Below are 25550 nucleotides of genomic sequence, written 5' to 3'. Positions count from 1 at the left end.
ATATAATATAAATAATATAATATATTATATTATATATAATTTATTATATAATTATAATTAAATATTATAATATATTAAATATAATATATTATATAATTATATATATATAATTAAATAATCATATATATATATATAAATAATAGGTTGGCGGAATCGCCAACCCTAGCAACAATATATAATATTATATATATTATTAAATATATATAATATTATATATTATAATATATAATTACTAATATTATAATAATATATAATAATATAATATATAATTATAATAATATAAATAATATATAATATTATAATATAATTATATATATATATATATATATATATATATATATATATATATATATATATATATATATATATATATATATATATATATATATATGTAAAAGGAGTTTGGGTTGGCGATAAGGGAAATTGGTCTGTAGCATTAATGTAAGGTGGGCCCACCCTTTATAAAGAAAAGCAAGTGGTGTGAGAAAGGTTGGCGTAATAATTCTCAGAATTTTCAGTTTCTCATATCAATAAAAAGGCTACAGTATTATATTATAATATAATAATATATATATAATATATAAACCAAGGGTTGGCGATGTCGCCAACCTTTGGCGTCGCCAAGGCCAACCCTTGGTACCAAAATTATATATTATAATATTAATTTTAATTTTAATATTATATATAATAATATTATATATATAATATATTTTATATATTATAATATATTATATATATTATTATATTAATATATTATTTATATAATATAATATATTATATATATTAATATAAAGGGTTGGCGGTCACCAACCCTTTATATATATTATAATATAATAATATTATAATATATTATATAATAATATAAAAAATTAATATATTAATATAATAATATATTATATATATTATATATATTAATATGAATGGTTGGCGGAATCGCCAACCATTGGCGACGCCAAGGGTTGGCGATTTCGCCAACCCTTTTATATATATATAAAATATATAATTATTAATAATATAATATATTTTAATATTATAATAAAATAATATATTATATATATTATTATATATAATAATAAAATATATATTATTATATATAATTTCCAGAATAATTATTATATTATATGTACAGCACAGGAATAATTTCCAGAATTTCACGTCTACGTTTATTTTTTTTTTCGGTTAATCGTAAATTTTTTTTTTCAGTTTTAATTCTTAAATGTTAATTTTTTTTTCCAGTTAAATCCTACTAAATGATCTTTTTTTATGGTCATTTCTTCCAGAATATAAAATGGATGTAGTTGAGTTTTTTTGTGGGTTGATTTTTTTTTTTTAAATCCTTACTTTGAAGAATTCTTAATCTGAAGAATTCTTCAAAGTAATTTGCTGCTTTTGTTTTTGAAGATGAGGAAGAAGAGAGAGTGATTCCTTTATCACTTTGGAAGAAGAGGAAGAAGAGAGAAAAAAGTTGCAGAGAAGAAGAAAGAGAATTTGTGCATGAAAGATTGAAGAGGGGTATTTTGGGAAAGGTGAGTACTGTTGTGGTATATTTGTGAAAACTTTAGGATAGGTGATAATTTTGTATACACGGAATAAAATAGTGCTAAAAATTTCAATTTCCTTGGAATTTTCTCCAATGTACGTGGGTTTTCCGTATTGAGTTTTCTTTCTATAAACTTGTGTTCCTGTATTTGAGTCTTTGTAATTTGTTTTTATCTGTGTTTGGTAACAACGTTCAGATTTTTTTTTTTCTGTACGTCAAAGCCCTTTCCTCTTTTTCACAACATTTTCTGACCGTTTTTCAGATGTCCACCACAAACTTCTCCAAAGTCGGTGAATTATTTAGTAAAAGTTCCATTTTGTTTTGTTAATGCCATTCAAGATTTTTCTTCTCTGGGTCCTTGTCTATACGTGTCTCAATTCCAGGGCTTCGAAAACTTGATCGGATCAATTAGTTCAACCGATTAAATCAGATATTGACTCTAAGCTTTATCTAATTTATGTTGAAACTTAATTTAGGTTTTGAGTCAATTAAATTCAATAAACCTGATAAACTAGTTAAACCTGACAGTATTAAATTCGACCAAAGTTTGATTATTTTTAAAAAATTTGATTATTTTAGATTAAATTGAATCAATTTCAAAATGCCTATAAAAAATATAATACAAAAAGTGAAAAAAAAAAAGAAGGAAAAAAATGACATTTCATATCTATTAAAATAACTACTTTATGAATTAACTTTTAAAATTTTAAAACATCATATGATTGTAGTATTAGATAATCTGTAAAAATGTAATTTTCTTCTGTAGGTAATGGTTTGAAGGATTATATATATATATATATATATATTTTAATAATGAAATTAAGACATTTTTTTATTTAATTATTTTATTGAGATGTTTTAATTCTTCTATTAAAATGCAAAATTTGTCAATTATTTAAATATTATTTTTTAAAAATTTATTATAACTAAATAATAAATTAAACCGGTTAATTAAACTGATTGAATTAAAAACCACTTAGATAACTAATTCAATGACGTTCAGAGTTCTAAAACATTGGTCAATCCAACATGGAGCCCATTAATGAGTTTCTGTACAGTAGCCAACCGTCAAGGCTTTTATTGTGGAAAAGTTCTACAGAAGTAGTCTTTGTCAGACCTTAATTGCACTTGTTTCGTTCTTTTTCTCAAGTCATCCCAGAGCAATTTCCAAGTCAACTGGCGTGTCTGGGTGGACTGGCAAACTTTTCTTCGGGAAAGAAAGTGAACGCAGGAACAAAAATTTCTATATCATGAACGAAGTTAGTGCATGGCCATAGTTTATTCTCCAATGGCTCGCTTCTCTTACATAACTTTCTTTGTTCTCTCTTTCCTTCTACATTTTTGCTCTGCCGAAGAAGAGAAGAGGGTAAATTCAAGATGTCCAAGTTTCCGTTGTGGTTTCTTGGGCAATATCAGCTTCCCCTTCTCCAATCGGTCGCATCCGGATTGTGGGTTGGTGATTGTAGATAACTGCTCTGAACAATTTCCAAAGATTCAGATTGGGAAGGAGGGACATTGGTTTAGTGTTTCAGCAATCTCACAGGATAATATGATTAAAATTGAGGACCCATATCTTTTTGGAAACCTCAAGAAAAGTTGCGGCCGCAACTACTTGAAAAATTTGACTCTTCCCATCTATCCTTTTCTCTCTTTTCGTGTGCCCTTCATTCAATCCCTGTACGAATGCCCCCTCAATTACAATATCCCAAAAAATTTCAGTCGTGGCTGCAACAACTCCCAGCACTCTTATATCTATTACACAAACCCAATTGATAATGTTCAATATGCTCCACCTCAGTGCTCACTTATTAACTTCCAAGTGAATAAGACACCAAAAAGTGTTGAATATTCTGATTTGTTTACGAGTTTATTCTCTGTTCAAGTGGATGTAACAAATGAATGCTTTGATTGTTTTTTGGCTGGAGGGCGATGCCAAACTGATAGAATGGGAAATTTTTATTGTTCTGGGACAAAAAGAACAGGCAACCGTAAATTACAGCTTTTTACATAATGGTTTGTTCTCAATTTTATCTGTAGCCTTTTACTGATCTATATTCTATATAACAATTAACTTGTTGCAGGGGATGGGAAATTGAGATTTATGCTTGGCACTGGAATTGGTAATATCCCTTTTTAAGCAAATATTATATTGTTTTTTAAATTTTTTGCTTATTCTCATGGTTTTAAAACCCTAACTAACCAATTTAACCAGTCTAATAGGACTTGTGGCTAGGGTTAGATTTAAGCCAAGTTAGCTCAAGTTTAATTGCTAATTTAGTTCGAAACAAACTCCCTTTAGATGAGTTTGAACTCAAACTCAAGCTAAGGGAGTATTGTACTGTCAAGCTTGAGCTCCAGTTTATAGGTGTTTAACTCGTTAGACTTACGACCTTGGAAGACCTTGAATCAAAACGGTCAACATAACATTATTTTGACTAATATACATCAAAACTACATTGTTTTGGGGGTCTACAATATCGAGTTAAGTCAAGTCTGAGCTTAGTTTGGAGTTGTCGCCAAACTCAAGCCGAGCCAAATTCAAACTTAACTTGGCTTGAGTCTAGCCTTAGTTGTGACCGGTTTCAGTGGACCAAATTTACCTATTATTAAATTGAGTAAATCACATCGAGCTATCGTTCAACCGGTAGGGCAATGGATAGGGTTGGATTCGAATCGAGTCCATTCGAGCTCCGTTCGAATGAGTCCGCAACGAGTCAACCCTATATAAGCTCGGTCGAGCTCGAGCTACTTGTCAAAATTTTCAATTAAAAATTTTAATACAAAACGACGTTATTTTGACTAATATGTATTAAAACGACGTCATTTCAATAACGAAATAGTAAAAAATTCAAGTTTAAAACAAGTCGAGCTGAATTGGAGTCAAGTTCAAGCTTGGCTTCCACGAGCTCAACGAGCTCGAACTCGAACTCGAACTCAAGCTTTGTTATATACAAATCGAGCCCAGCTTGAGCTCAAGTAAGCTGGAGCTCGACTCGCTCGAATCCAGCCTAGCCATGGGCATGCTGATAAATCCCAATCCCAATCCCAAAAATTACAAAGCATGCAGGCTACAAATCCATTGTTATATATAAATATAAGCCCAGTCCAAAACATTTCTTACTCTTTGCCTCTACTCTAGTTTTCCAGGAAGCATGACTTCATCTGGAGAATTAATTTTCCAGGGGCACTCATTGTCTTCAACTCAATAGTTTAAGATATGATGCAGATGCTAAAATCTATACAAAAAGTTGAATTATCATCTCTAAATCATTAAAATTTGTCATAACAAATTCAGATCTATATGTTCTAATGACTCCTTTTCTTTAATTAATTGCAGCTATATCAATCGTTATATCTGGAATGTTGATAGCTGTCGCCTTTTGCATCTACAGATCATCGCCATACACTTCAATGATGTTATGGAACAAGAAAAGTAAGAGTCACCAGAGCATTGAGCAATTTTTAAGGAAGCATGGACCACTTGCGCCTAAAAGATATAGTTATTTTGATGTTAAGATTATGACGAATTCATTCAAACATAAACTAGGCCAAGGAGGATATGGAGGTGTTTACAAAGGCACACTACATGATGGTCATCATGTTGCAGTGAAGGTTTTGATTGAGTCTAAAGGTAATGGTGAAGAATTTATCAATGAGGTTGCCAGCATTAGTAAGACTGCTCATGTCAACATAGTCACTCTTTTAGGCTATTGTTTTGAAGGTCATAGGAGAGCTCTTATTTACGAGTTTATGTTGAATGGATCTCTAGAGAAGTTCATATATGAAAAGAATCCATTAAAGTGGGAACTATTGTACCAAATTGTAATGGGAATAGCTCGAGGGCTAGAGTATTTACATCGTGGTTGCAACACAAGAATTTTGCACTTTGACATAAAGCCTCATAACATTCTTCTTGATGAAGATTTTTGTCCGAAGATCTCTGATTTTGGTCTAGCTAAAATTTGCCCCAACAAAGAGAGTATCGTATCAATGGCAGTTGCACGAGGGACTATTGGTTATATTGCTCCTGAAGTATTTTCAAGAAACTTTGAAGAGGTCTCTCACAAGTCAGATGTTTATAGCTATAGAATGATGGTTTTAGAAATGACTGGAGGAAGACAAAATAAAAATATTCAAGTTGATAATAGCAGTGAAATATACTTTCCACATTGGATTTACAAACGCCTTGAAGAAGATGAAGAGCTTGGATTGGATGGCATTTCAAATGAAGAGGATAAAAATTATATAAGAAAGATGATGATAGTGAGCTTGTGGTGCATACAAACTAAGCCCTCAGATAGGCCAACAATGAGTAGAGTGATAGATATGTTGGAAAGCAACCTTGACATGTTGCAAATCCCACCAAGGCCTTTCTTAACTTCTCCTTCAAGATTGCAACTAGATTCTTCGACACTGTCATTAAAGTAATATTGTAATTCTATGATGTACCAGATTGCCCCAACAAAGAGATTATTGTATCAAGAAAACTTGAATTCATCATCATAAATAGCTGCCATAGTTTAAAGTGTGGAAGACTCTAACTATTTTCGATGATAAAATGCAGGTTGTTAATAACTGTCATAGAGTGCAATGAAAGTATAACTAAATGTTAGGAAACGAAATAAAAATCAGTTACACAAAACAAAGACATATTAAGCAAACAAGCTATTAATACAAGAAATATATTTATATAAGAATTCAGGATAATGTAATTACAAATAAATCCCCTGTTAAATTACTTATTCTCGTGGAGATTCAACTGGGGAATATAATTAAATTACAACTGATCATCATTGAAGGTTTGAATAAAATTTTTTTTTAATTATATTCTTGGCTGCACAATCCTGACAACCAGTGGGAGGGTAAAGGACTGAAAAGGGAAAACAATTATGTAGTAAAAAGTCAGGCGTCCTTCAAATTAAATTCTCCAAAGATTGGTTTTCATCAATGTCCTCCCATCTGGGATACGCAGCTTGTTCAATTTATGGACACCGTAGTTGGTCTTGAACAAGTCAGCCAACAGTCCGGCATCGCAACCTCCAACTGTACCCCATAGGCCCATTATCCTTTATTCATTCAAGACGCTGTCACCTGTTAAGTCCCGATTGTTCCCATGTCAAGATTTACTTTACTAACCTCCGAAGGTAAAAGCCGATAACAGATAACCCTATTCTTTCAATCTACATTTAAAATAACTTTACATGGTTTGATATCATTCTCTAGAACATAATACCAACACCAAATTGACATTTATACAAACTCCTACAACTCCAAGTTTACAACCCTCCGCCCCCACCCCAAACTACATTTCCCCAATCACAAGAGCTTATTCCTTGTCGAAACCAATCTCTGAAATGACATTGAAGTTTATAATCTAACTGGCCCATCTGGTCTGTACTACTATTCCGTGGTAATCAACTCAGTTCGTATCTGTACTGTAAACAGGCAACTTAAGCTGTAAAAAAATAGCCCCGGTATAATTGATGACAAAAACATACCCAGTCCTAAACTTTTCTTATTCTTTGCTTTTCCAGTCGAAAACTTGACTAAGTCAAATAAGCTGCCGAAAAGTCAATCTGTTTTTATTAATTTACACTGTAGTGGGAGCTGAAAAGGCTTACTTTCGTCTCTAGCTAACCAATGAAAATGGGTTTCCCAACTCTAGTCTGCCCCTGCAATTTTCAAGTCAACAGGCGCGTTCTGCTTTTGAAGGAGAAGCAACTCGGGTTCTATACCGAGAAGAAGAACAGTGAAGAAACATTATGATATAGAGAAAGTTTGAAATGGCTCTGAATCGTCTTGTGTTTTCTGTTGTGTTCTTTGTCATCTTTCATCTTTTTCTTCTTTGTTTGGCTCAAGACGAAAGGAAAATCCATCCAAAATGTCCACCTTTCTCTTGTGGTTTACTGGGTGAGATCGGCTTCCCTTTCTCCAATCGAACGCATCCCGAGTGTGGCTTATGCATAGTAGATGATTGTGACAAAACTTTTCAGAAGATTCAACTGTGGAATTATGGGCCACAGTTTTATGTTTCAAGCATCTCTCAGGATAACATGGTCTTCCTTCGTGACCAGGAACATCTAAATCAGTTGGACAGCCATAACTGCGGACCTTTAAAAAGGTTGTCTATTCCCATCTCTCCTGTTCTCTCTTTTGAAATCCCAAAGAGTCCGGTTTGGCTTGCAATGACTCCAAACACTTATTTCTCTACTATCTTTCTACTGCTAAATTGCCAGATCTTCTGTCTCAGTGTTTACATATTCCCTTCAGTGTGAATAAGACACGGCAAAGTGTTGAATATATCAATTTGTCGACTTATGAATTCACCTTGGGAGTAAATGTGACACAAGAATGTCTTAGTTGTTATAAGGAAGGAGGGCAATGCCAGACTGACAGCGAGGGAAAGTTTAATTGTTCAGTGACAGTAAGAATAGGTATTACAGTGAAGTAGAAGTACTCTTTCCTGATACTACTAGTTTTACTTTCCATGTTTTACTTTGTTTTCTTTACTATCCATTTTTCCTATAACTGCATTTAGCTTAATCTTTATCTTGCCAACGTGATTGTGATTGATATATGGTTTATAAAAATGGAGAAGACTAAAAACAGATGTTAAACCGCACATATTCCTTAGGGTGCGTTTGATTAAAGGTTTTTAGGATTACCTTGGTAATCTATCTTTTATTCCTTTGTTTGGTTTGTCAGTAATAAAATATTACAGTAATCTTCTATTACCAATGCTGACGTGACAGGTAATATAGGTGGTAATCTGATTACCACCTTCATCTTAGGTATTTAAAGATTACTGGGGTAATCTTGAGTTTATTATAGAAAAATTATTATTTATTAATTTTTTGAGATAAAAATAAATTTATTTTTAATTAATATGACAAATAATATAAAAAATATTTAAAAATAATTATATTTAAGGGTATTTAAGTAAAATATTTTATTAGTAATCTTTTATTACCTTTAACCAAACACAATAATTATTTATACCTATCAAATTTTATCAAACATAGTAATCATTTATACCCAGTAATCTTCTAAGTAATCTATCTTCAAGGTAATCTTTCTATTTTAGTAATCAAACATTACCCAAACCAAACGCCCCCTTAATGTACATATGCTAAATCTATAATGGTTTCTAGATTTTACATAATTGTTTTGCTCTATCTTATCCGTACCTTTTTACTAATCTATATTCCATGTAACCATTAACTTGTTGCAGGGGATGGAAAATTGAGATTTCAGCTCCGCATTGGAATTGGTAATATACCTTTTTAAACAAATATTGTACTGATTTTTTTTTCTTATTGTCATGGTTTTAACGCCCCAGCCAGCCAATTTACCCCGTCTAACCGAGACTTGTGGCTCGGGTTGGATTTGAGTCAAACTAACTCGAACTTGATCACCAACTCAACTTGAAACGAGCTCCCTTTAAGCGAGCTCGAACCAAGGGCTTGTAGTATTATCAAGTTTGAGTTCAAACTTATAGGTGTTCTGCTCTCTAGGCTAGTGAACTTGGGAAAGCTCGATCCAAAATAATTAAAACAACATTATATTGATTAATATACATCAAAACGATATCATTTTAATAGTTTACAATGTCGAGTTAAGCTGAGTTTGCGCTTAGCTCAAAGTTGTAGCTGAATTCAAGTTGAGTTGAATTTAAATTTAGTTTGGTTTGAGTTCAATCTCACCTATAATTGGTTTGATTTGGGTCCACTTTTAAAGTGAGGTATTGGTAAGTGGACCAAATTTATTCATAATTAAATGGCTAAAGGACTATTTCACCCTCAAGTTTTAGTGGCTTCTTAAAGTCACGTCCATGGGGTTTGAAAAACCCGAACTCCCACCCATCAGTTAACTTCCATTAAAAAAAGTAAGGGTAAAATCGTCATTTTATCAATTATATTAAAAAAATATAAAATTCATTATATTTTCCCTCCACAATTTTAAAAACTAACAACTTCACCCCTACTTAAAGTTTTCTAACTTTCAAAAGTAATATTCCCCCCCCCCCCCAAAACCTAGAGATTATTTTCTAGATGTTCTCCAACCACTATCTCCGGTAACTGACGACAACGCTTCAACCCACTACTTGTCGGCCACCAAATCTTCACTCTTCGGTGGAATAAGAGGCGACGAAGACATGTCTTTGTCGATTCCAGATGAATCGACGAAGACGCGCTGATTCATTTGAGTCGACAAAATCTTCATCGATTCCAGACGAATTGATGAAGACCCTTGTCTCTGTCAATTCATCTAGAATCGATGAAGATGAGTCTTCAGTGGGTCATCTGGAAGCTTCAGAGGTGGTCAGTGAGGGGTTGAAGCTCTTTCTCTGGTGGCTGGAGAGCCTCTATAGAATAAACCCTAGGTTTTTTTTGGGGGGTGGGGGGGGGGGGGGAATATTAATTTTGAAAGTTAAAAAACTTTAGACAGGGGTAAATTTGTTAGTTTTTAAAACTGAGGGGGAAAATATAATAAATTTTATATATTTTTAATATAATTAATAAAATAACAATTTTACCCTTACTTCTTTTGATATAACTTAATCTATGGGTAGGACTTTGAGTTTTTCAAACTCGTGAGTGTGACTTTAAGAATGCACTAAAACTTGGGGGTGAAATAGTTCTTTGGCCTAATTAAATTGAATGAAGCACGTGGAGTCACGGTTCAACAATCAAGTGAATGGGCATGCTAACTTTACCGTGAGTTTTGTAAATATTTTAGTAATTGTACAGACTTGGGTCAAACATTTCTTATTCTTTGCTTTTACTCTAGTTTTCTAGGAAGCTTGATATCATCTATGGAATTAATTTTTCAGAGGCTCTCACAACTAGACCTGGCCACGGTTCATAAACCGCCGGTTTCGGTTCGAAACCGCCAGTTCACAGTTCGAAAATATAAGGACCCTGAATCGAAACCGTAACAGGACGGTTCATCCACGGTTTGGAACCTTCGGTTCCGGTTCATGGCCCCGGTTCAGAACCGACGGTTTCGATTCGGAACCGATATTGAACCGTCAATTCTAATACATGATCTTGATTTAATTTTTAAATTATTAATTACAATAATTGAAATTTAAAAGAAAGGCTTGGACTTAATTTTTCAATTAAGCTTCCTACGTATCTTCTTGGGGTTTAGAAGAATCAAAGCCTACGTAGTTCTCTTACCTTTGCATATCTAATAGCTGGCAGTACCCCCTTACCTTATCATTCACCTTCACTATCTTGAGTATTATTTCCCGTCGTCATCGAACTATCCGTAGTTCAATCAAGCGATTCTTCATTGAAGTCCACTTTTATTTCTTGTTGTCGTAATTCGGCTCTTGTCCAATCGTCCACGCATACTTGAGCTTCAATAGATTCGGGAGCCAAACTTGATCGTCTCTCATCCAATATATTACCCCTTTGACTAAAAGCTTGTTCTACTGCGACAGTTGATACCGGTACTGCTAGAACTTGTTTAGCAATAGCTGTCAATATTGGAAAAGTTGATGCGTGTCGACTCTACCATTCTAAAACTGGAAAGTCTTTACCTATATTGCTGTCACCAAACTCAAAAATAGTAGTTAAATAAATATCAAACTCCGAGGTGGAGTCTAATGTTCCTCTTGGTCTTTTGCCCCTTTGCATCATAATACGATCACCATAACTCATATTTTGGGTTGATGATGGGGCAATAGGTGGTAGAGAGGAAGAAGAACCACCATAAATTAATGCATATTCAGCATAAATTTCTTTAATTAAATTCATAATATTAGTTATAGTTAATGGAATATTAACTTCATCTAATTGCAAACATTCATAATATAATGTCAAATAATCTGTGACATCATCTAATTTAAATCTAGGATCAAAAAAACATGCAACAAGAAAAAGTTCTGGAATTATTTTATAGTAATTTAACCATTTTGTTTTCATTAAAGAAACAGCTTCTTGTAAAATAATATCTTGTTCGGCTTCTTGTAAAACTCCAATAATATTAACAGCTTCATTTAAAAATAAATGAGAAATGGGATAATAAACCTCACTTAAAGTATATGTTGCATTATTAAAATTTTTTAATACATTTAAAATTTTTGAACAAATATCCCAATGTTGGGGATATAATATAATTTGTGGCACATTTTGTGAAATAAATGAGCATGATAAATCCTTATAATCAAATGACTCGTTGAGTAATTCATATGTTGAATTCCAACGAGTCGGCACATCTTTAGGAAATCTTTTTGATCTTTTATTATGTTGTTTACAAAATTTACCCCATTCTTTCATAATTTGGAGATGTGTCCATAAATATGAAATTGCTATTTTTATTGGACTAATAAAATTATTAAGACATTCTGAATCATCTTGTACACATAAATTTAACACATTACATGCACATCTAATATGAAAAAATCTACCACCTAAATTAGGTCTGCAAATATCAATTAAATTATTTAATGAGGCAGTATTTGAACGTGCATTATCAAATGAAATTGAAAAAATTTTATAAAGTAATTTATATTCTTTTAATATTCCTTTAATTATTCTATAAATATTATCAGCCGTATGTCGTTCATCAAACACCCTAAATGATAAAATTCTTTTTTGTAATAGAAAATCATCATCTATCCAATGACAAGTTATACCCATATAAGAGTGAACTTGTCAATGGTCACTCCAAATATCACTACATAGAGATACACGTCCATTAAAATTTGTAAAAAATTGAATTAACTCTTTTTTTTGTTTTTTATATAAACTAAATAATGTTCTTTTTAATGTATTTCTTGGAATAGTTTTATATGCAGGATTTAATGCAGTTTTACAATAATTATTAAAACCTAAATTTTCACCAAAACTAAATGCTAAATGATCTATTGCTACCATTTTTGCAAATTCTTCTTTACTTTTATTATCACTATACATAAATAAAGATTTGTGTGTAGAAGAACCATACCCGGTTATTTGTGTTTGGCCTCGGCTTTGTCCCATTTTTTCTGGATGCTTTGACTCCAAGTGCCTTTTGAATGTCCCGTATCCACCTCCTTGTTTGAATTTGTAAATTTGCCTACAATAATTGCAAGCAACATCAAAATTACCATCTTCCTTTTGTATTTTCTTGAAATGAATTTTGAAAATATCGGATGTAGGAATTTTTTGAGATTGTTGTTCCATCTCCATCTGTTGTTGATGTTGTTGTTGTTGCTCCACCTCTTCATATTGGTTTTCACTTTCTTGTGAATGAAAATCATCTATAAATTGATTTTCATTCACATTTGATATATGTGAATATTGACCAAATCTTCGTGAACCGGAAGAATTTCCACTACTTGCCATTTTTTGATAATAAATAAAATTAATTATATAAATAAATTATATGATTAATTATAAAAGATAATAAATAAATAATAAATAAAATTAATTATAGAAATAAATTCTATAATTAATTATGAATTGTATAAAAAAAATTGAAATTGAAATTAATAAAAAATTAAGAAAGAATTTAATTAAATTTAAGAAAATTTAATTGAATTGAAAGATTGAGAGAATATTAAGAGTTTAAAGAATGAGAATGAGAGTTTGAAGGATTGAGTGAGAGAGTAGAGAGATTAAGATTTGAGAGAATAGAATTTAAAGGGGTATATATAGAAAAAAACTTTTTTGAAAAAAATTAGAAATAAGGGGGGTGAATTGAAATTCCAAAAAATTGCAGGGGACCAACGGTCCCCTGCAACTTCACTGAAAATTGCAGGGGACCGAATTTCCTTCAAAAGGCAACGGTTCCCTGCGCAGGGAATCGTTGCCTTTTTAAATAAAATTAAAAAGAAAATCAAAAAAATTTTAAAAAATTTTCAAATTTTTTTCGGTTCAGCATAGTAAACCGCCAGTTCATAAACCGGTGTGAACCGGCGGTTCCACGGTTTCAATTTATGTGAACCGGAACCGAACCGTAGAACCACGGTTTCGGTTCCGGTTCAGTCCGGTTCCGGGTCTGCCGGTTCCGGTTCCGGGTTTATCCAGGCCGGTTTCGGTCCGGTTCACCGGCCAAACCGGCCCGTGGCCAGGTCTACTCACAACCTTCAACTCAACAGTCTAAGATATGATGCAGAGGCTAAAATCTGTACAAAAGTTTGAATTATCACCTCTAAACCATTAAAATTTGTCATAACAATTTCCCATCTGTATGTTCTAACTACTCCTTTTCTTCAACAAGCTACAGCTATATCAGTCACTATATTTGGAATGTTGATATTTGTAGCCTTTTGCATTTGCAAGTCATCACCATATACTTCAATGGTCTTTTGGAACAAGAAAACTAAGAGTCACCAAAACATCAAGGAATTTTTAAGGAACCATGGATCACTTGTGCCTAAAAGATACAGTTATTGTGATGTTAAAACTATAACCAATTCATTCAAACGTAAAGTTGGCCAAAGAGGATATGGACGTGTTTACAAAGGCAGGTTGCATGATGGTCGTAATGTAGCAGTGAAGGTCGTAATCGAAAATAACATTTAAGTTATTACAAAAACAAAAAAAATAATCACTTAAATGTTATTTTCGAAAATCGTTTAAAAAAAAAAGGAAAAAAGATGTAAGAGATACTACAGTGCTGCGACGTCGTTCCGCTCCGACGGCGAAGACGAAGGCTAAGAGATGAAGAAAAGTAACTACAACTAAAATGGAGACTGACATACCCATGAATTTTTTCATTTTTTGTTATTTTTTGAGACAGCTTTTTTCGAGTCCTGCTCTGCAGATATTTGTTTCCGTTTGAACGGGGTTTGGGTCGGACTTTTAATTATTGTCTTAATTTGATATTTGTGGAGGTTTAGATTTGGTGTGTCAGTGACCACTATACCTCTATGGTTTTTTCTTTTAATTCTAAATAATAAATCATTAAAATTATGCGACAACAACTCATGGATGTATTAAACTATTATTTTATTTTTATTAAATATTTCAATTTTTTTATTGAAAATGCAGAAATTTTAAATTTTTTTATTAATAAAATCAAATTTTCAATTTTTTTATCGAATAATAAAACTTTTAATATATTTTAGTAAAATATTAAACAAATATAATTAAAATTATTTGTTTTGTTTTATTTTTAAAGTAAATTTGATGGGATAATTTAGAAGTTTGGTTTCATCATTAGGAAAATTTGAAAATTTAATCTATTGAATTGAAAAACTAAATTTTGGTTCTTTCAATAAAAAAATATAATAATTCAATATTTGTTGATGTTGTCATCTCTTAAATTATGACTATATATTATTAGGGGTGGAAAAAAAAAATATACATATATGATATCATTATGTGATTAAATAATTTTAAATTAGAGATAAAATAATATACAATCATATTATGATATATGTATATCACTTGTATATTAAAAAATATGTATATATAGTATTATTCAAAATTTACTGGTGACAACCTAAAAAATAATTTATTAATTAAATTCATAATTTGATAATATAAAAAAATCTAATATATTATTAATATGAAGAATATTTTTAAAAAATATATAATAAAATCTTTTACAGATATTTAAATAAAATAATATATTAAATCAATATTATTTTTATTAATTAAATATAATAATTTTTTATTTTTTATTTATGGTAATTTTATCAAATATGGTAATACTCTATATTAAAAATCTTTTAAAATAATATAATTTTATTAAAATATTACATTTTTTATAATAAAAAATTAAAGCAACCTATATATCAAAAGGGAATTTTTTTTTCAATAATGATGAAATTTTAGTTAAATTGGACCACCTCTTTGAAGAGAATTGATTAAATTAAATGAATAAAACTCTAAGTTTAATAACTAATCTTATAATTATTATACTAAATAAGTCAAAAGTTTAATTTTGAAATATCGTTGGAGATTACTTAAACTCTCACTCTCATATTTAAAATCTTATTATTTTGTCATTTGTCCCTTAAACTATCTTTATAAGTATAAGAATAGACTTGTAAGTAATTAATCATATTCTTTGACCAAAGTAGGACCCAAAATAGTTAGAATTATTGAAAAGTGGGTCTGCCTGAATAGCTGGACTATTGGACCACGATATCTTTGGTTAGCCTGACTTAGATAAATTCTCTACAAAAGATAGAAACAAACATATCCTTAAGTTCTCTACAAAAGGCAGAAACAAAATATTTGCATGAAGGTCACAATTAGGATTGGATTCGTTTTATGCTACCTGAATATAATTTCAAATCAAATGAATTAAGTTAGAACACAAAATTGAACTCGTTTTCATAAAATAATCTAAAGTCAAATTGATTAAAACATTTGAATTCAAATCAATTTGAATTAAATCTAAAAATAAAATTGCTTTTGAACCAAATTTAACCTCATTTTGTTGATCTCAAACCAATCTCGAGTTGACTCTTGCTCTTATATTCAAGCCAATCTCAGACTAGACCTTGTTTGGACTAGGCTGAATCAAATTGAGCCCTACTCAAAATCAGATACATACTCTTCAAGTAGAAACATGTGCATTTGAAATATATAACTTCAAGCACCAAAAGAGCCATGGAGCTAACCTAATCATCAATTGATAGAAACAATTGTTTTCAGAGCTAGTAGCTAGTACAAATATGGACTCTAGGGGTTGTTCTAAGTGACGAAGGGTCAAAGGTCATTTGCAAACGTTTAGGGTTTGAAGGACTCTAGTGTCATGTACCATAATAAAGTTTAACTCTAATTTGTCAGGTCTGCAATTGTAGATTTAACTAACTGCAAACTTTTACGGTTTCCTGCAAAGGTTCCCAAGTAAACAAAAAAAGAATTATTCCAATTTTGAGGTTGCTCAAACTAGAGACTTACATAACCTCCCTATCAAAATCAAAATCCCCTTAAAATGTCGTTAGGTAAATTATCATATCCTAATCATCAGGGCATAAAGAGAGCCTGGTTTCTGAACTCAAACATTCAGAGATATGGGCTTGGAGATGGATATAAATATAGATATAGATATTGATAGCCGTATAGAAAAGAACAAAAAGAAACTTGCTCACACTGATACAGCAAGCCAGACCACATCTAAGCCTCGTTTACTAGCTCAGAACTTCAGCAGCTCCTCTAAACTATTAATTCAAGCCTTATTGCGGTTGATCTCCTTCCATTTCGAAGTGTTCATACTGTTACATGCATTCTCTTCTTCATTTTTCTTTTTACCTCATTTTCATTTCAAGTAATTAGTAATTTATGAATAATAGGATATCATAGACCGTAATCACCCCAAACTCAACTTGTGATCTTAAGTTTACACAAATTAAGGTGACTTGAACTCACAGTCACCTCTTCACAAACAAGATATGCTTGGATGGTGGTTTCTGGAATCGTTGCAGAATTACAATTGCAGCTGTAATCCAGCGTCATCTGCGGCAGAAAAATATGAAATCTGGGTGATCAACTTGAAGCAGTCTCAACCAATCATCAGCAGCCTGCAAGAGGGATTTCACTAATTGCCGCTCACATCCCCCAGTAGGGGTCCATAGCGATCCCTTAAACTTGTTTGATGCAAGACCAAAAACAGGTACAGACATCATAGTGACCCCATTAATCTCGTTGGGATATATCACAGCTGGAGCTTGTTCACTTTGTGGAACCGCGAAAGTAAGATATGATAAACAGAGAACAGACAAAATAGCGGTGAAATAGTTTAAATGCACAAGAGCTTCTTATTCAACCCCAACTGCAACACTTTTTCACCCTTTCTAATACTAGAGGACTAGGAAAGAAAATGTTCCATACTAAATGGTCCATAGCTAGATTTCGAAACGTAAGATTAAAATAACAACAAAAACGCACACATGCATTATTAAATTTAATGACTCAAACAATTTCTCCATCTAAATAAATTAACACACAGAATACCAAAGCGTGCAACAGTGGACATAAAGACCCCTTGTATTCTCATAATACAAAAATCACGAAAAAGTAAATTAAAATAGATGGGAAAAACAGTGAAGCATTACATTTACCTCCTGCTGGAGTACGGAGAGAATGATTTGTCAAAAAGCATGCATCCAGATCTTTTAATGTTGGTATTCTGTAGATTGGATACCTAAAATTTTTTTGTCAATACCATTAGTTTATAATGTAAACAAAAGAGAATAATAGAGGTAGGGGCATAAATTAAGTTAAACAACAATACCAGGCTGCAGAGATCCAACTAGAAGGCAGCAGATCACAATTTCTTAGTGTTTTCAGCTCAGGGAAACGAGAGGCAAGAACCGATATCTGTGACAACAAAAAGATTAAAGGAAAGATCAGAGAGGGCAAAAGAAGAAAAAAAAAATCAGTAGTTTATTCTCCAAATATAGTTGTCTCCATAAATCGATTCCTGCCCTTTCTTTGTCATACAACACCGTCTCTTGAATTCAAGAGTTGAGAATGCCCCAACTTGCACATTCCTCTCTTTCAAAGATTTATTCTGTTTTTCCTCAAATTTCTGGAGAGTTCACACTTTGGTCCTTCTCCGTGACACCACCATGTTTGTTGCATAGTGAGGATTTAGAGGTTACTCGAATTTCGGAAGTACAGATATGAAAAGTGAATTTTTAAAGAAATTTGTGATGACAGCATGGGGTTTAGGTGGGTTATCTTGCAACCCATCATTGATCTCATACGAGGGACAGGGCCTCACATCCACATTATGGACCTTTTCCAAATATGCTTGAGTGGTTAAGACGTTATTAGCCTGTTACTCTAATCGAACATAACCATTATAATTCATGGATTGGAGTGACTTACTGTAATGTGGGTGGGTTCTACTTGTAGTAACTCCACCAGTGAGTGCACTTGTTAAGAAATAAAATTATATGTATATATTTTTTGTACACAAATATATACATACATGGATGTATCATGATGTGATTCAGTAATTTGATATTAATGATAAAATAATACTCAATCATATAATGATACATTTATGTAACAAAAGTGCATATACATAGTATTACTCCTTGTTAAATATCTCTCAATTATAGTTTGTAAATAAAAGTTGTGTTAGAGTTTATGTTAAATAAGTGTGAGTGTTTGCCCAAAAAAAAAAGTGAGCTACTATTAAGAGTTAAGACAGAGAAAAAGAATCTCTTCTTGATCATGAAATCTTTTTATTCATCTTGGAATTTTCTCCAATTCTCTACATCTGGTTTTCCGTATCGAGTGTTCTTTGTAAATACCCGTTTTCCCGGTATTTGAGTATTTGTAATTTGTTTTTCTCTCTGGTCCTTGTCTAAGTGCGTCTCAATTCAACTTGGAGCCCATTTTACAGAAGTAGTCTTTGTTCGACCTTAATTGTACTGGTTTCCTTCTTGTTCTCAAGTCTTCCCTATGCAATTTCCATGTCAACTGGCGTGTCTGGAAAGACTGGCAACTTTTCTTCAGAAAAGAAAGTGACTGCAGGAACTCAAGCTTCTATATTATCAACCAAGTTAGTGCATAGCCATAGTTTATTCTGCAATGGCTCGCTTCTCTTACATAATTTTCTTTGTTCTCTCTTTCCTTCTACATTTTTGCTCTGCCGAAGAAGAGAAGAGGGTAAATTCAAGATGTCCAAGTTTCCGTTGTGGTTTCTTGGGCAATATCAGCTTCCCCTTCTCCAATCGGTCGCATCCAGATTGTGGGCTGGTGATGGTAGATAACTGCTCTGAACGATTTCCAAAGATTCAGATTGGGAAGGAGGGACATTGGTTTAGTGTTTCAGCAATCTCACAGGATAATATGATTAATATTAAGGACCCATATCTTTTTGGAAACCTCGAGAAAAATTGCGGCCGCAACTACTTGAAAAATTTGACTCTTCCCATCTATCCTTTTCTCTCTTTTCGTGTGCCCTTCATTCAATCCCTGTACGAATGCCCCCTCAATTACAATATCCCAAAAAATTTCAGTCGTGGCTGCAACAACTCCCAGCACTGTTATATCTATTACACAAACCCAATTGATAATGTTCAAAATGCTCCACTTCAGTGCTCACCTATTAACTTCCAAGTGAATAAGACACCAAAAAGTGTTGAATATTCTGATTTGTTTACGAGTTTATTCTCTGTTCAAGTAGATGTAACAAATGAATGCTTTGATTTTTTTTTTGCTGGAGGGCGATGCCAAACTGATAAAATGGGAAATTTTTATTGTCCTGGGACAAAAAGAACAGGCAACCGTAAGTTACAGCTTTTTACATAATGGTTTGTTCTCAATTTTATCTGTAGCTTTTTACTGATCTATATTGTATATAACAATTAGCTTGTTGCAGGGGATGGGAAATTGAGATTTATGCTTGGCACTGGAATTGGTAATATCCCTTTTTAAGCAAATATTGTATTGTTTTTTTTATTTTTTGCTTATTCTCATGGTTTTAAAACCCTAACTAACCAATTTAACTAGTCCAATAGGACTTGTGGCTAGGGTTAGATTTGAGCCAAGTTAGCTCAAGTTTAGTTGCTAATTTAGTTCGAAACAAACTCCCTTTAGATGAGTTTGAACTCAAACTTAAGCTAAGGGAGAATGGTACTGTCAAGCTTGAGCTCCAGCTTATAAGTGTTTAACTCGTTAGACACAAAACCTTGGAAGACCTTGAATCAAAACGGTTAACATAACATTATTTTGATCAATATACATCAAAACTACATTGTTTTAGGGGTCTACAATATCGAGTTAAGTCAAGTCTAAGCTTAGTTTGGAGTTGTCGCCAAACTCAAGTCGAGCCAAATTCAAACTTAACTTAGCTTAAGTCTAGCCTTAGTTGTGACCAGTGCCAGTGGACCAAATTTACCTATTATTAAATTGAGTAAATCACATCGAGTTATTGTTCAGTCGGTAGGGCAATGGATAGAGTTGGATTCAAACCGAGCCTATTTGAGCTCGGTTCGAACGAACCCAAAATAAGTCAGCCCTATATAAGCTCGGTCGACCTTGGGCTACTCGTCAAAATCTTCAATTAAAAATTTTAATACAAAACGACGTCATTTTGACTAATATGTATTAAAACGATGTCGTTTTAATAACGAAATAGTTAAAAACTCGAGCTTAAAACAAGTTGAACCGAATTTGAGTCAAGTTTGAGCTTGGCTTCCACGAGCTCGAACGCGAATTCAAACTCTGTTATATACAAATCGAGCCCAGCTCGAGCTCAAGCAAGCTGGAGCTCGACTCGCTCGAATCTAGCCTAGCAATGGGCATGCTGATAAATCCCAATCCCAAAAATTACAAAGCATGCAGGCTACAAATCCATTGTTATATATAAATATAAGCCCAGTCCAAAACATTTCTTACTCTTTGCCTCTACTCTAGTTTTCCAGGAAGCATGATTTCATCTGGAGAATTAATTTTCCAGGGGCACTCATTGTCTTCAACTCAATAGTTTAAGATATGATGCAGATGCTAAAATCTATACAAAAACTTGAATTATCATCTCTAAATCATTAAAATTTGTCATACACTTCAATGATGTTCTAATGACTCCTTTTCTTTAATTAATTGCAGCTATATCTGGAATGTTGATAGCTGTCGCCTTTTGCATCTACAGATCGTCGCCATACACTTCAATGATGTTATGGAACAAGAAAAGTAAGAGTCACCAGAACATTGAGCAATTTTTAAGGAAGCATGAACACTTGCGCCTAAAAGATATAGTTATTCTGATGTTAAGATTATGACCAATTCATTCAATCAAAAACTAGGCCAAGGAGGATATGGAGGTGTTTACAAAGGCACACTACATGATGGTCGTCATGTTGCAGTGAAGGTCTTGACTGAGTCTAAAGGTAATGGTGAAAAATTTATTAATGAGGTTGCCAGCATTAGTAAGACTGCTCATGTCAACATAGTCACTCTTTTAGGCTATTGTTTTGAAGGTCATAGGAGAGCTCTTATTTACGAGTTTATGTTGAATGGATCTCTAGAGAAGTTCATATATGAAAAGAATCCATTAAATTGGGAACTATTGTACCAAATTGTAATGGGAATAGCTCGAGGGCTACAGTATCTACATTGTGGTTGCAATACAAGAATTTTGCACTTTGACATAAAGCCTCATAACATTCTTCTTGATGAAGATTTTTGTCCGAAGATCTCCGATTTTGGTCTAGCTAAAATTTGCCCCAACAAAGAGAGTATCGTATCGATGGCAGTTGCACGGGGGACTATCGATTATATTGCTTCTGAAGTATTTTCAAGAAACTTTAGAGAGGTTTCTCACAAGTCAGATGTTTATAGCTATGGAATGATGGTTTTAGAAATGATTGGAGGAAGACAAAATAAAAATGTTCAAGTTGATAATAGCAGTGAAATATACTTTCCACATTGGATTTACAAACGCCTTGAAGAAGACGAAGAGCTTGGATTGGATGGCATTTCAAATGAAGAGGATAAAAATTATATAAGAAAGATGATGATAGTGAGCTTGTGGTGCATACAAACTAAGCCCTCAGATAGGCCAACAATGAGCAGAGTGATAGATATGTTGGAAAGCAACCTTGACATGCTGCAAATCCCACCAAGGCCTTTCTTAACTTCTCCTTCAAGATCGCAACTAGATTCTTCGACACTGTCATTAAAGTAATGTTGTAATTCTATGATGTACCAGATTGCCTCAACAAAGAGATTATTGTATCAAGAAAACTTGAATTCATCATCATAAATAGATGCCATAGTTTAAAGTGTGGAAGACTCAACTTTTTTCGATGATAAAATGCAGGTTGTTGAGAACTGTCATAGAGTGCAATGAAAGTATAACTAAATGTTAGGAAACGAAATAAAAATCAGTTACACAAAACAAAGACATATTAAGCAAACAAGCTATTAATACAAGAAATATATTCATAGAAGAATTCAGGATAATGTAATTACAAATAAATCCCCTGTTAAATTACTTATTCTCGTGGAGATTCAACTGGGGAATATAATTAAATTACAACTGATCATCTTTGCAGGATTGAATACAAATTTTTTTTAATTATATTTTTGGCCGCACAATCCTGACAACCACTGGGAGGGTAAAGGACTGAAAAGGGAAAACAATTATGTAGTAAAAAGTGAGGCGGCCTTCAAATTAAATTCTCCAAAGATTGGTTTTCATCAATGTTCTCCCATCTGGGATACGCAGCTTGTTCAATTTTCACATCGATCTGTAGTCACAAAAGGGATGTTATCCTCACCTATTCGCCTGTCACAGAAGGGGATATTAAAGCAAAACGAGAGCATCTATCCTTGCATGGTAATATTAGAATCAACTGCCGTCGGAGAAAAAGTAGCAAAGCAATAAACAAATAAAAAATTTCTCAGGAATATCAACAACTAAAAAGTTGCCTTAAGTTGCACTTGAGCCGGTAGAGCTGAGTGTAAGCTGAACCAACCTCCACAGGAAATTATGGACACCGTAGTTGGTCTTGAACAAGTCAGCCAACAGTCCAGCATCGCAACCTCCAACTGTACCCCATAGACCCATTATCCCTTATTCATTCAAGACGCTGTCACCTGTTAAGTCCCGAATTGCTCCCATGTCAAGATTTACTTTACTAACCTCCGAAGGTAAAAGCCGATAACAGATAACCCTATTCTTTCAATCTACATTTAAAATAACTTTGGATGGTTTGATATCATTCTCTAGAACATAATACCAACACCAAATTGAGATTTATACAAACTCCTACAACTCCAAGTTTACAACCCTCCGCCCCCACCCCAAACTACATTTCCCCAATCACGAGAGCTTATTCCTTGTCAAAACCAATCTCTGAAATGACATTGAAGTTTATAATCTAACTGGCCCATCCGGTCTGCACTACTATTCAGTGGTAATCAACTCAGTTCATATCTGTACTGTAAACAGGCAACTTAAGCTGTAAAAAAATAGCCTCAATATAACTGATGCCAAAAACATAATTATTACCTAGAATTTACCACATAAGAGACCGGCTTGGATGAACAATCGAAGGGAGAGATGGGGAGAGAGAAACTGTTGGACAGAAAGAAAGCGTCTGGAGGGATCGACCGTTGAAGATTGAAAATTAAACCCTATGAGAAAAATGTTATTTTTTAAAACTTTTCCTATGAGAGAAATGGTTAATTTTTAAGATTTAGGAAAAAAAAGAGATAAAATTTTAACTTATTTTTAACATTGTTGGTAAAATAACAATTTAACATTTAAAATTAACATATTTAACAATTTATAGATGAGTGTTTTGTTTTTTGAAAGAAAATGAGTGAGAATTTGGGAAAATAGTAAACTTTGAGTAAGAATAAGTCCTTCCACTAAAATCAAATTCCTAATTTAACTTATGCTATCTCTATAAATGATTATTGATTATAAATTATTGTTATATTTGATAAAATTTAGTAAATATAAATAATTATTATGTTTAGTTTATGATAATGAAGAATACTAATATACTACTTTATTTAAATGTCTTTAGATATAATTATTTTTTTATATTACTTATCTATTAATTAAAATTGTTGTTATTTTTTTCAAAAAATAATAAATAAAAATATAATTTTAATAAAATCAAGATTATGATTAGTTTGATAATCTTTTAATATATAAAATGGAGATAATAATAAACTTACTTCTTATATTATATTATGTGTTACATCATTATTGATAATAAAATTATTAGAATTTTTTATCACTTATAAATTAAACATAATAATGTAAGTAATAAAGATAAATTATTAGAGTAGTTTTTATCTATCCCAAATCAAATACCTTTTAAATAAACGAATGATAGGAAGAAGGCGGAAAGAAAACTTGAGTTTTAATAAAAGTAATAGACAATTAGACACCCTATAACTTAAAACTTTGCAAATACGCCCTTCAAATATAGCATAATGTGGGGAAAAGACATTTTTTACAAATCACTGATACAATTACTCTCCATGATCTTTTCAACATCAAACTACAGTTTTCTATTATTATAACATCATTTTCTATAATGTCGACAATCATGAGTAAAAATAAATCAACTTAAACCAAATTGGGAACACATGATCCTCCATTTTTCAGAACCGTAAGATTTCTAACATCTATTATTTCAATTATGTAATTATTCATATAACCCATCTCCTACTTTATAAATTCAGGGTCGTGCGTTGGTTAGAAGATGAAATTTTTAACATTCTTCATATGTACCTTGTCAGTACTAATATTCTAATCAGGGACATATAATTGGCAGTAATAAAATAAACCACTTTAAAAACAATCTTACAAAAATAATATTCAGAAACTATTTTTGAACATATTAACCAAATGAGATCTATGAAATTTTATTTATCTTTTATTTCTCAGAAACAAAAAATCATTTATCTCACTAATTTCTTTTATTTTTGTTATGACAAAGCTTTTATAGACATTAACAATAATGGATAAAAAGGGTGTAGTGTGAAAACTTTACAGTTATAGGGTTATTTAGATATATTTAAAATATTTGGGAATAAATTATAATTATTCGTGATTGAAAAATAGATTATTAGATTTGCCTAAATAGGGCTGTGATAGGAGGAAAATGGGAAATGTGGATTAGTTATTAACAGTTAGCAACGATATGTCAGTCATGTGAGGGGAGATGTGAAGGACACGTGTACGGTCATATTTAAGAGATTGTTTGACCATCTTATTATTATCCCAGAAAATTGTATCACGAAAATTTGAAATTTTTTCCAGGTATGAAGAGTTGCTTTTGCGCGCTAACCTTCGCCATGCCAAACAGCTTATAATGAAGACAATTTTGTGAGACAACTTGAAATTAGGGGTGTTTAAAATTATTTGATAATTGAATTGAATTTATTTTTGAATAAAAAATCAAATCGAAAAATAGGCTCTTTGAAAAATTGGTTTGGATATTGGTTAAAAAATATAGAAAAATCAATTTTTTGATTTGTCTAATATCCAAAACCAATTAATTGAATCGAATCAGTTTTTTAAAAGTTGAATAAAAATTTAATAAAATATTGAATATACTTTCAAAAAAATTAGAAAA

The 25550-nt window shown here is 32.1% G+C and overlaps 2 protein-coding genes across 2 annotated transcripts; both read left to right on the top strand.

The window, feature by feature from the left end:
- The first annotated feature begins 5059 nt into the window (after nucleotides 1-5059).
- On the top strand, nucleotides 5060-6061 carry LOC123216971 (PR5-like receptor kinase). The gene has a single exon (XM_044637689.1). The coding sequence runs from the start codon at nucleotides 5060-5062 to the stop codon at nucleotides 5966-5968; it is 909 nt and encodes a 302-aa protein (XP_044493624.1). The 3' UTR covers nucleotides 5969-6061.
- A 7772-nt stretch (nucleotides 6062-13833) lies between these two features.
- Nucleotides 13834-22135, top strand: LOC123217530 (LEAF RUST 10 DISEASE-RESISTANCE LOCUS RECEPTOR-LIKE PROTEIN KINASE-like 2.5). Its single transcript, XM_044638605.1, has 2 exons — nucleotides 13834-14034; nucleotides 21320-22135. The coding sequence occupies exons 1-2, from the start codon at nucleotides 13834-13836 to the stop codon at nucleotides 22133-22135; spliced, it is 1017 nt and encodes a 338-aa protein (XP_044494540.1).
- Nucleotides 22136-25550: the final 3415 nt, after the last annotated feature.

This window comes from Mangifera indica, chromosome 5, assembly GCF_011075055.1.
Source record: "Mangifera indica cultivar Alphonso chromosome 5, CATAS_Mindica_2.1, whole genome shotgun sequence".
NCBI lineage: Eukaryota > Viridiplantae > Streptophyta > Magnoliopsida > Sapindales > Anacardiaceae > Mangifera > Mangifera indica.
The sequence above is the reverse complement of the archived record's forward strand: the minus strand, read 5'-3'. Positions and strand labels throughout refer to the sequence as shown.